A 10,844-nucleotide genomic window follows, 5' to 3' on the forward strand; every position below is an offset into this window, starting at 1 on the left:
AGAAATTGGGCATAGGCAAAAACCAGATGAATGCGATAAGCGACTGGGCGGGCAACGTCATCACTAATATGGACAAGACAGTGAAAGTAGCCGAGGAGTTCTATAAAGAGCTCTACAGTAGGCAAAGTAGTCAGGACCGTAAGACGATTGGGGGTTGGGAAAAACAGTCAGGCGTTCCACCAGTGACGAAGAACGAGTTAAGAAAGCAATAGAAACTATGAAAAGGGGGAAAGCAGCTGGAGAGGATCAAATAACTATGGATTTGTTGAAGGACGAGGGGGATATAGTGCTACAAAAACTGGCTACCCTGTATACGCAGTGCGTGGTGTCATCGACGGTACCGGAACCATGCAAGAACGCGAACATAATCCTCATTCATAAGAAAGCGGACGCTACGGACCTTAAAAATTACAGACCAATCAGCTTACTGTCTGTTACGTATAAGGTTATTACTAAGGTAATCGCTAATAGCATAAGGACAACCTTAGACTGCAATCAAGCAAATGATCAAGCAGGGTTTTGGAATCGGTACTCTACTATCGATCATATCCATACCATCAATCAGGTGATGTAAAAATGCTCGGAATATAACCAGCCCTTATACATAGCATTCATTGATTACGAAAAAGCATTTGACTCAGTTGAAACATCGGTGGTGATGAAGGCATTGCAAAATCAGGGGGTAGACGAGCCGTACGTGAAAGTGCCGGAATATATATATAGTGGCTGCACAGTAACCATAGTTCTGCATAAAGAAAGTAACAAAATTTCCATAAAAAAAGGTGTTCGGCAAGGAGACACAATCTCCCCAGTACTATTCACAGCTTGTTTAGAAGAAGTATTCAGAGACTTGGAATGGGAGCAGTTAGGGATAAGGGTAGATGGAGAATACCTCAGTAACCTGCGATCTGCTGATGACATTGCCATGCTAAGCAACTCGGGGGATGAACTGCAAATAATGATTGATGACCTAGACAGGAAACGTAGAAAGGTAGGCTTGAAAATCAATATGCAGAAGACTAAGGTAATGTTCAACAGCCTCGGAAAGGAACAGCAGTTTACATTAGGTAGCGAAATACTGGAAGTAGTAGGCGAATATGTCTACTTAGGACAGGTAGTAACCGCAGATCCGGACCACGAAAAGGAAATAACGAGAAGAATACGATTGGAATGGAGTGAATTTGGCAAGCACTCGCAGATTATGACTAGCAGCTTACCAGTATCGCTCAATAGGAAAGTATACAACAGTTGCATCTTGCCCGTACTCACCTATGGGGCTGAAACGTGGAGGCTAACCAAGAGAGTTCTACTTAAGTTGAGGACAACCCAGAGGGCTATGGAACGAAAAATGGTAGGGGTAACATTAAGAGATAGAAAGCGGGCAGAGTGGGTCAGAGAAATAACTCAAGTTACCGACATTCTAGTGGAAATTAAGAGGAAGAAGTGGGCATGGGCAGGACATGTAGTGCGAAGAGAGGATAATCGATGGTCGCTTAGGGTAACAAACTGGATTCCAAGAGAAGGAAAGCGTAACAGGGGGCGGCAGAAAGTTAGGTGGGCGGATGAGGTCAAAAGTTCGCGGGGGTCAAGTGGATGCAGCTAGCACAGAACCGGATTAAGTGGAGAAATATGGGAGAGGCCTTCACCCTGCGGTGGGTATAGTCAGGCTGATGATGATGAAGCCGAGATTTGAAAGCTTTGCGTGAAGCCGGTAATTTGCAAATGATATTAAGACGGAACCCTTATTAGGCTCAAGAACCGAAATCCCCTGCGCTCGAGTTGTGCGCGGTATCTGTGCGTCGAATCTGTGCGCTCATGTGTCACTTGCTAATAACCGCTGTATGAGGAGAAAAATTAGCTTTAATCAACCTGATGAGTCATCCGAAAATGAAAGTTCTGTCTCTTACGGGGATCGAATATCTATTTTTCGGACCCCCAGCCGAGCACTTTAAGCAACTGCGCCGCGTCTGGGATCTTGAAACACACATCCTAAAGCCCCTTTACCGCGAGGATACTAGTAGCAATGACAATGACGCTACAATTCGTGATAATGATAATGGTTACAGTAGCGATGACAATGACGGCCATTTATATTGATAATGATAATGGCAGCACTCTTCATGCACCGTGTGCAGTAACAAGGCTCAGCTATTCGCATTTCTGCAGCGTAAATTCCGTACTGCTCTCGGAATTTTTAACAAGTGGCCCTCGCGATCTGTTTGCTTCATTTTACCTGCGCGCGGACACGGGTTGAGTTTATTAGGGAGAGGAGCATACTTTTTGATCGTCCTTATGTTCTGTGCTTATGCTGCTAGATTAAACATTTTTGCGTTGCAGAAAATACTGATGTGACGCCTATTGCTAATGCGCATTTTATACTTCTAAAACATAGCTTTTTCAGGGGCGTTTTACTATTCCTAAATTCTTAGGTTATTTTCCACATCACCGGGTGGTAGTTTTGAGTTAGTTTTTGCTTACATATCTATCAGCCTATTTATGCCTTTTTCTTCCGTTTTTTTTCTCTTCATGTTTATTTTTTTACATCTAAACATGGGCTTTTCTTCATCACTTTATTCTCATGTATTCTAGGTTTCTGCATGATTTACATTAGTTGTTTTTTTTTTTTCATTTCTTCTGCTTGCATTTCGGAATTAGTGCCTACGGTGTTCACATATCCCAAAGGCATTTTTTCAAGATAATGCATGGTGATAGTTCATTGGTGAATGCAGGCCGATGGTCAATCACATTCTGTTCCGCACATATTGAAAATGAAAGCCAATGCATTCGCCCTTGGAAAAACAATTCCCTTATTGCTGCATCGCCAGTGCCGTTTAATCAAAACTCTAAGACACCTCTACAATCGCACCCCGTGCAATATTTATAGTCATACGCCTTAATGTCCACACTGCAAGAGATTTGGCCCTCCTACAAACCTAAAAACCATGTCCAGCAAGCGCAACTGCTTTCATATCAGGCAACGCGCCTATTATATCCGCGCACAAACCATATTTGCAGCATTCTAAGTTTGCCTCCACATATTCCGCTTCCTACTCGCTTACACGTATTTCGGAGGTAGACATGTCAAGCTCGGGGTGTTTTAGAAATGTCAGACAGAAAGAGATGCAATGGAATGTAAATAATTAGTCACCTGGGCTTTGCTCCGGGAAATTGACGAACCATGCACCGGATTCGCAAAATATTCCTGGCACAAGCAGAACGGGTTGAAGCTGCGTTGTATTTGTCGCATTCCTTTGGGCAAGTGTTCGCACTCTGTCTATTTCGAGAACGTACCCATCAGATGTGGTGGCCTCAAATGTCTCACAGGAATAGCCGAAGTCTTGGACCAGCTCGCACTGTCAAATACAGAAAAAAAATTGATCATGGGTGCAACAATTCGCAATTTTTCTTCCACCGATTTAAAGCTACTCAGAGCAGATTGTGCAGTCAAATGAGGTTGTCTAAATGACCAAATTAGTCTCAATATATTATATTATTAAAACATGGTGCCTTCCTTTCTTTGAGATTAACGCAGGATGTTGTTAGCCAGCCGTATATGCAAAATCAATGGACTGCTTCAAGTGATTACCCGCCGATACGATAACATATTTTATTATTTCCAAATAAGTGAAGGTTGACTGCGGCAATTTTATTGCATAATATACTGTATCCCACAGACATGGAGGATTATAGGTTTAAAATGCATAAGAGATGCCAAAGCTGTTGCGCACATAATGGGCATTGACTGAGATGAGGAGCAATGGACATCGAGAGTGTGGATTTCCGCACGCTGGGTGCTACAGCTACTGAACTACCTAGTCGATCTCTCTTTACCAGAAAGCCTAAACTCATAATCCACTTTACTGCAATAGCTGATATCAGTGCTTATAATATACATCTAAATGCCCTTGTAATATTGGCTAGACGGCGAAGACCTGCGACCACCCTTGCACCTCAACACCTCTCTAGTAAGGACAAGCCACCCGGAAAAACTACTCAGAAGACAGCACTCAACGCCACTCGCTCCACGCCGCTTTGCAAAGGAGATCGCGCAAAGGACCAACAAAAGATGTCATTAGGCGACCGAGCAGCTGAAGTCATCTCCAAACACCCCCCCCCCCCCCCTCCCCCCCGCACCACCAGGAGGATTCATGTGGCAAGGAACTCAGGGCCCTGCGGGAAGAGGTAAGCTGTCTTTCCTCTCTTATACAGACCCCACACCAACCCTCCTCACCCACCCTCCTTTCCCACATCCCCCCTCCTCCACAATGGCGGGGCAGGAACTTAAGTTACCCATTCTCCAGCGAAATTGCCGCGGCTTCCGGGGCAAGAGCGCGCCTTTCCAATTATACTCGTTCCCATCCTCCCCCATCAGCCGAAATCATCCTTCTCCAGGATACGGCCGCTAGAGCAACACTTTCTAATTTTATGCCCTACCACACAGATGCCACGGACAAACCTAGGGTGTCCACACCTATTCACCGTTCAATCACCCACCATTACGTCAAAGACACACTGCGTTATCACACGAATAATGCATCACGCACACACAGTACCCTTCATTTTCGTGGCGAATATATACCGCCCCCCAATGTCAGATTTTTCTATACATCTGTGGTTTTTCTGTAGTATGCTTCGGTTATCTGTAGTTCCGTAACACGTTTCTGTTATAAGTACAGAAATTTATTATGTTGGTAAAGAGCGTGATGTTTTCACAAGAAGTTTCAGGTGAAAAACCACACAGAAATGTTACCGTAACATCAACTTTTCTGCAGTTTTTCCGATTGGGCGAGATGTCATCATTTTCATCATCATTGCCATCAGCCTAACGATCATTCCATGGCAACAAAGTCTCCCCTTTCCTTCAAATAATATGGTCTTGTGCCAGCACTACTCATTTGAATATCGCAGAATTTAAGCTCATCCGCCCAGCCATCCTTCTACTGACACTTTGTTTCTCTTCGGTGAGAAAACCCGTTATCCATTTCATTAGGTGAGCATATAGGCACGTATTCTGCTTAGCCGCCATGCGTTGCTTTTGTTTCCAAATATTCTCGGTGGGCTGCAGCTACTTAGCGCACTCTTCAGTCTTCCCGCTGCCTGTCTGCCTTATTAGTATGCGCAAAACTGCGAATAGGCAATGCGCACGACTAAATTTATCTTTATGGCATTCTGCGCTGACCTGTAACGCCGGTCAATTCTTCAGAACACACTTCTCATCTGGTCATAATAACAATATTAATAAAAATAATAGGTTCACAGAAAGGGAAAGTCGCCGTATCTGTCACGCGTGTTTCTGTGGATACCTGAACCGCGTTGTAGGGAATTGACGAAAGGAAGATGTGCTCGAAGTATTATAGTCACCTCTGAACTAATCGCAGAATTTGTTTTTTTGAATATTTAACTTCACACTACAACAGAACTACAATCAAAGAAATAGCAGCTGCAATCGTTTCAGCCTCTACGCAGCCTAAGGGGTTGGTAAAATACGCTCAATAGGCTGCTAACTCAGCAGTGCCTTGCTGGTATTCATGCAACTGCGTGAGATTCTGCTTTTTATCGAAAACAAGAATGTGCAGCTGCGTGTCACCACAGCAGGATAATTTGGCCTTTCGTTTTTGCTGACAGAAGTGCACGAGACGGATACGCCGCATTTCCTGCAGTGTCCACACAGCTGCCTATGCATGCTAGTCTGCGCGTCAGCTGCAATAACATCTACTCTTACTTTGCCTCCAGGACATTCCTCGAAACACACCTACACTGTTTGCGGATCGCCTAATGTAACAGACAGCCAACCTAATTTATTGAAATAACTCCCTACTTCTTTTTTTCTTGTATAAGTGTAAGAAACAGTCAAGGGACGAATTTGTGATAACCGTTTGCGTGCGGCTTAGTCAGCAAGAAAATTTGGCCTTCGATTACGAATATCGCTAAGACAAAATTTTAGCTCAGCGTCTGTTTCTCGGCCATCAATAAAGTCGCCTCCGCGTCTTCATTCATTCATTCATTCATTCATTCATTCATTCATTCATTCATTCATTCATTCATTCATTCATTCATTCATTCATTATAACCTCTGTTCCCAAGGATATTATTACCGGTCCTACTCTATCAATCGTAGGGGGACATGCTATGCTGCCGCTGGTGTTCTCACCCCACACCTCAGCTATGGCTCTTCGGTGAGAATGTAGGAGAGTGGGCTCCTGTCCTTCATCTTGCGATTTATTTTGAAGTTGGGGCTTGTGAATACGCAAAGGATAAAGCTGACGGTGATTCTCGATCAACAGCTCTATAGCGGAGAGTAAGAACTGTAATCTGGGACCTGAGCCGAGGTGTTTACCGAGGAATTAATTAGTGTGCAGAAATAATGTGGGATAATGATTAACGGAAGCGCAAGACCATTGCTGGTATATACCTTTTCTTCACATTTTTTTGCGATGTGACAGCGCTTATATATTTAAATATGCCTGAGATACCTCCTTCGCAGCTGCAAGTTATTAATTGGATACTTCGCGTTAAAGAAGAAAAAACCGCCATCATGCACTAAAATGGAATGCTAAAAGTCTAAAATCACAAGCTGATCGCCAATGAACATGCCGCGTATAGGGAATTGTTCCTGTTAAGCAGCAGATGGGTCCGATAAAGAGAAAGTGCTAGTGCAGAAAACACCTTCTCGAGTTGTGACATTGTTTTATCCTCTTTTTTTTATTAAAGCGGCTCTCACACTGGTCAAACTATTTTATCCCTGTTTACAAAAGTATACAGGCAGCATTGGGTTATAAATATTACAAGGCATTGCCAGCGGTACGTTTTGCTTTCATATTTTACCAGTTAATGTTTAAAAGTGCATGAACCACTATAATCACTGAGGGTATGCTTCATAAGAGAAAATAGGAGCGTTTCCGGCTCACAGATTATCTTAACTCTTAAAATATGCAACAGTGCCGACGCCTAACAAAAACTTCAAGCAGATCACTCAGAATATTTCTACACCTATTTATTACATAAATATGGCTGGTAATACTCAGCACTGAGAACAACTACATAATCTTTGTCTCTGCTGATCTTCGAAGAGCTGTTAGTGGTCCGTGCAAAGGTCGTGAGCAAAACAGCAATAAATTGTCACTCGACACTTCTAAAGACACCATCCCTAAAATAAACGTTCATGCATTTCTGAAATTACGGCAGAAAATTGAAGCAGAACCCGTGATAGGTATTCAACCGCTGATGTAATAAATTAACCATAACTGTTAAATACACACGTTACACATCTGCATAGAGAAAAGGAATAGTAAATTATTAGAATAGCCTGAATTTGTATGCAGCGCCGATCAGTGCTATCTAACCCGCAAAATTTAAAAAATGCCTCCTCAATTAAAATAAAGCCTTTAAGTTCCCGGCACATCATGTGGTTCCTGTTTCATCTCAAGTGCTCTCGTGTTTTACATAGGTCTCTTGAAGTGCATATATATGATTAGCGAATAAGCTTTTTGTTTCAAAATAGGCAGCGGTAATTATTCATTTCGCCTTTAGACAACTTACCGTAGTCATATCTGCTTGGCGTTCCACATCAGGGGCGTAACCATTCGACATGGTCAGAGTCATCAAGAAAGCGGCGAGGGATGTATGAAAGCACGAGAATCGGCACTCCTGTGGCATTTTGACGGCAGTACTCACGTTGACAGGAACCGGGGTTTATATGGGGCTCGAAAGGGGTTTAAAACTTTCTTTCTTTATTCAAGTTTTTGCAGCATCAGTGTATTTGTTACCCAGCTCCATTTTAAATTCAGCTTCAGAAAACTACTCTTCCCACTACGTGCTCGTGTGAATTTCCGCCCCCCATTTCAAGCCTCGAGTCGTTGCCCCACAGGCACGTTGTGATCATGGTAAGTTATGCATTAAGAGTGCATTGCCTGAACGGCATATTGGGAAACATGTGAATGCAAGCCGCGAGGAGTAATAACTAATACGATGTGGGCTTTTGAAAATTGGCTCTTTTTATGTTGTTATCCTTTCAAGAGGGTTGTGTGCAAAGCATGGTAGAATTTGCTGCTAGACGAGGGCGTCCAATTTATCAGCTTTCTGAAAAATAAGCATTTGTCATCAAGGATAACAAGTTTCTGCTCATTTCCTCATAACGTAATTTCGTTACCTATACCCGGCGCGTGTTTAGAACGTTTTAAATATGTCATTGCAAGTGCTGCACCTGAGCGTAAAAAGTAAGCCTCATTTTAGCTTGAAGCTTGTAGTGCATTACTGAAGACGTGCCGTTGGAATTATGTTCTTTGCGGGAACGTGTAGTGTTAGAGGTGGGACGCAGGTGTCGCTGGACGGATCGTCGGGCGCAGCGACGCCCGCTGCACCTCAGGAAGAAGTGCCGCTGAGCGAAGGAGTTAGGAGTTGAAGGACGAAAACTTGATTTATTAACATTGTTAGTAGTAGAAAAGACTCCGGAGAAGAAGTGATGATGCCCGCACACACACATAGTTTTAAAGGGGCCGTGTTTCCCAGGTTCCCTCGGTAAAGGGCGCGTTTGTCGTCGAGGGAGTGTCCTTATCAATCTAATGTCCCTCAAATTGCCACACTTTCACTCTCGCAGAAGTGCCCCCTCGAAAGTTTAGACTTGGTGGAGAAGAAGGAAGCCGCTGTGGCGGTGTAGAGGGCAGCACACGAGGAGCTCGCTGTTTGCCGGCATCGCATAGTCTGGGACACACCTTTGTCGGACAAGCCACCGCGTGCCGGTGACAAGACGAATCGGAAAGGCGTTGACCGCCGGTGCCTTATGGTCTGGGCACCAACGTCTGCGTCACAAGGGCCGCCGCGCGCTGTCGGCCTGACGAAGGGGATGACCACGTGACCACCATGAGAGTACTGATCCATGCGGGAGACGCCAGGATTCACTTGAACTTTTGTGTTTCCCGATGGCCCAACTAGGTGGAGCCTCGCTGTCACCCTGCTGGACCCCTCCACATTTTTCGATCGAGAATTCTTGTTTGGATAGTTGAAAGCGGCAGCTTTCGCGCCCGTCTCGTGGTCGCCATCCTTAACAGCTCCTCCGCGGCCGGGGAAAATCTTGATCGGCCAGTGGTCGCAATCACTTGCCGAAGAGAGATGGTCAGGGTTCTGGTGTAGGATGCTGTGTTTTCATCTGCGAGCTTCTGACCCCGCTCAAGCAGCAACTGATTCGACCTATTCGAAAACAGGTACGAATACTGTAATGAAACCGCGCGCGAGAGAGCGGCTTCTGTCACTCTCCGAACTGGCCCGAAATCACTACCCCTGCCATCGGAAGGCATGCACTTTGATCTTCTAGCACCTGCTTTATCCATGCCATTTCCCCAGCCAAGTCTTCCTCTGTAACATAGGAATGATGAACAATGTCCGTTGTGGCCCCGGTGTCCCTAAGGGCTCTGTACGGCTTTCTATTTATTTTGAGCTCGTGATTGTACGGCCGTAGGAGCTCCAAATTTTCGTCACTGTCATCTGCGTAGAAAAGGCTACCCGCGGCCTTATGCATCTTGCTGCAATGTGTCCGGTCTCCTGACAGATGAAACAACGTTACAGTTTTCTCTTTTGTCAGCGATTACGGCGCTTCGGTCTGCTTAGAACCGCCCTCAGTTTTTTCCGTGACCTGGTGTGCGCCTTCCATTGGCTAGGGGTTTCTATATTGTGCATTTTTCGGCACAAAACGCATTCTCATGCAGAAACTGTTCTTTTCAGGCCCATGATAGGCCTGCCCAAACTACTCGCCGATATCCCCCACCTGCATCAAGCACTTATGCTGACGAACTCACGCTTTTGATCAAGCGTTGCAGTGACGCCCAGATTGGAGAGACTCAAGAGACCGCCGCGAGAGAGAGGTAGATGGAGAATACCTCAGTAATCTGCGATTTGCTGATGACATTGCCTTGCTAAGCAACTTGGGGGATGAACTGCAAATAATGATTGATGACCTAGACCGGAAAAGTAAAAAGGTAGGCTTGAAAATCAATTTGCAGAAGACTAGGGTGATGTTTAACAGCCTCGGGAAGGAGCAGCAGTTTACATTAGGTAGCGAAATAGTGGAAGTAGTAGGCGAATATGTCTACTTAGGAGAAGTAGTAACCGCAGATCCGGGCCATGAAAAGGAAATAACAAGAAGAATAAGATTTGGATGGAGCGCATTTGGCAAGCACTCGCAGATTATGACTAGCAGCTTACCGGTATCGCCCAAGAGGAAAGTTTACAACAGTTGCATCTTACCTGTACTCACCTATGGGCTGGAACGTGGAGGCTAACCAAGACAGTTCTACTTAAGTTGAGGACAACCCAGAGGGCTATGGAACGAAAAATAGCAGGTATACAATGAGAGATAGGAAGCGTGCAGAGTGGGTCAGAAAAATAACTTACGTTACCGACATTCTAGCGGAAATTAAGAAATGGACATGGGCAGGACCTGTAGTGCGAAGAGAGCATAACCGATGGTCGCTTAGGGTAACAGACTGGATTCCAAGGGAAGGAAAGTGTAGCAGGGGGCGGCAGACAGGTAGTTGGGCGGATGAGGTTAAGTTCGCTGGGGATAAAAGGATGCAGCTAGCACAGAACAGGGTTAATTGGAGAAATATGGAAGAGGCCTTCGCCCTGCAGTGGGTATAGTCAGGCTGATTATGGTGAAGAGACCCGTTGGCTTCACCTGGTAAGCGACAAAGTCAGAGTATGCCATCATCCCGTTTCCAGGACGACGCCCTGCAAGAATACTTCCTGACATCTATCTCCAGGTGCACGGAAATCCGATTCATCGCAGAAACCATATCAGAACCTTGAAATTACAACTGCAGGGCGACAGGTGGTGGGGGGGGGGGTTATTT

The 10,844-nt window shown here is 45.0% G+C and overlaps 1 protein-coding gene across 1 annotated transcript in view; it reads right to left on the minus strand.

The window, feature by feature from the left end:
* LOC146174448 (lipase member N-like) overlaps positions 1-7,656 on the minus strand; it is a 41,342-nt gene extending 33,686 nt beyond the window's left edge. The window contains exons 1-2 of the mRNA XM_084585395.1: positions 7,540-7,656; positions 3,149-3,353 (exon numbers count right to left, since the gene is read on the minus strand). Of these exons, the coding sequence (XP_084441521.1) occupies positions 3,149-3,353; positions 7,540-7,656 (322 nt within the window). The remainder of the gene's footprint in view (positions 1-3,148; positions 3,354-7,539) is intronic.
* Positions 7,657-10,844: the final 3,188 nt, after the last annotated feature.

The sequence above is a fragment of the Amblyomma maculatum genome, chromosome 11 (genome assembly GCF_055883805.1).
Source record: "Amblyomma maculatum isolate TAMU_Amacu chromosome 11, ASM5588380v1, whole genome shotgun sequence".
Lineage (NCBI taxonomy): Eukaryota > Metazoa > Arthropoda > Arachnida > Ixodida > Ixodidae > Amblyomma > Amblyomma maculatum.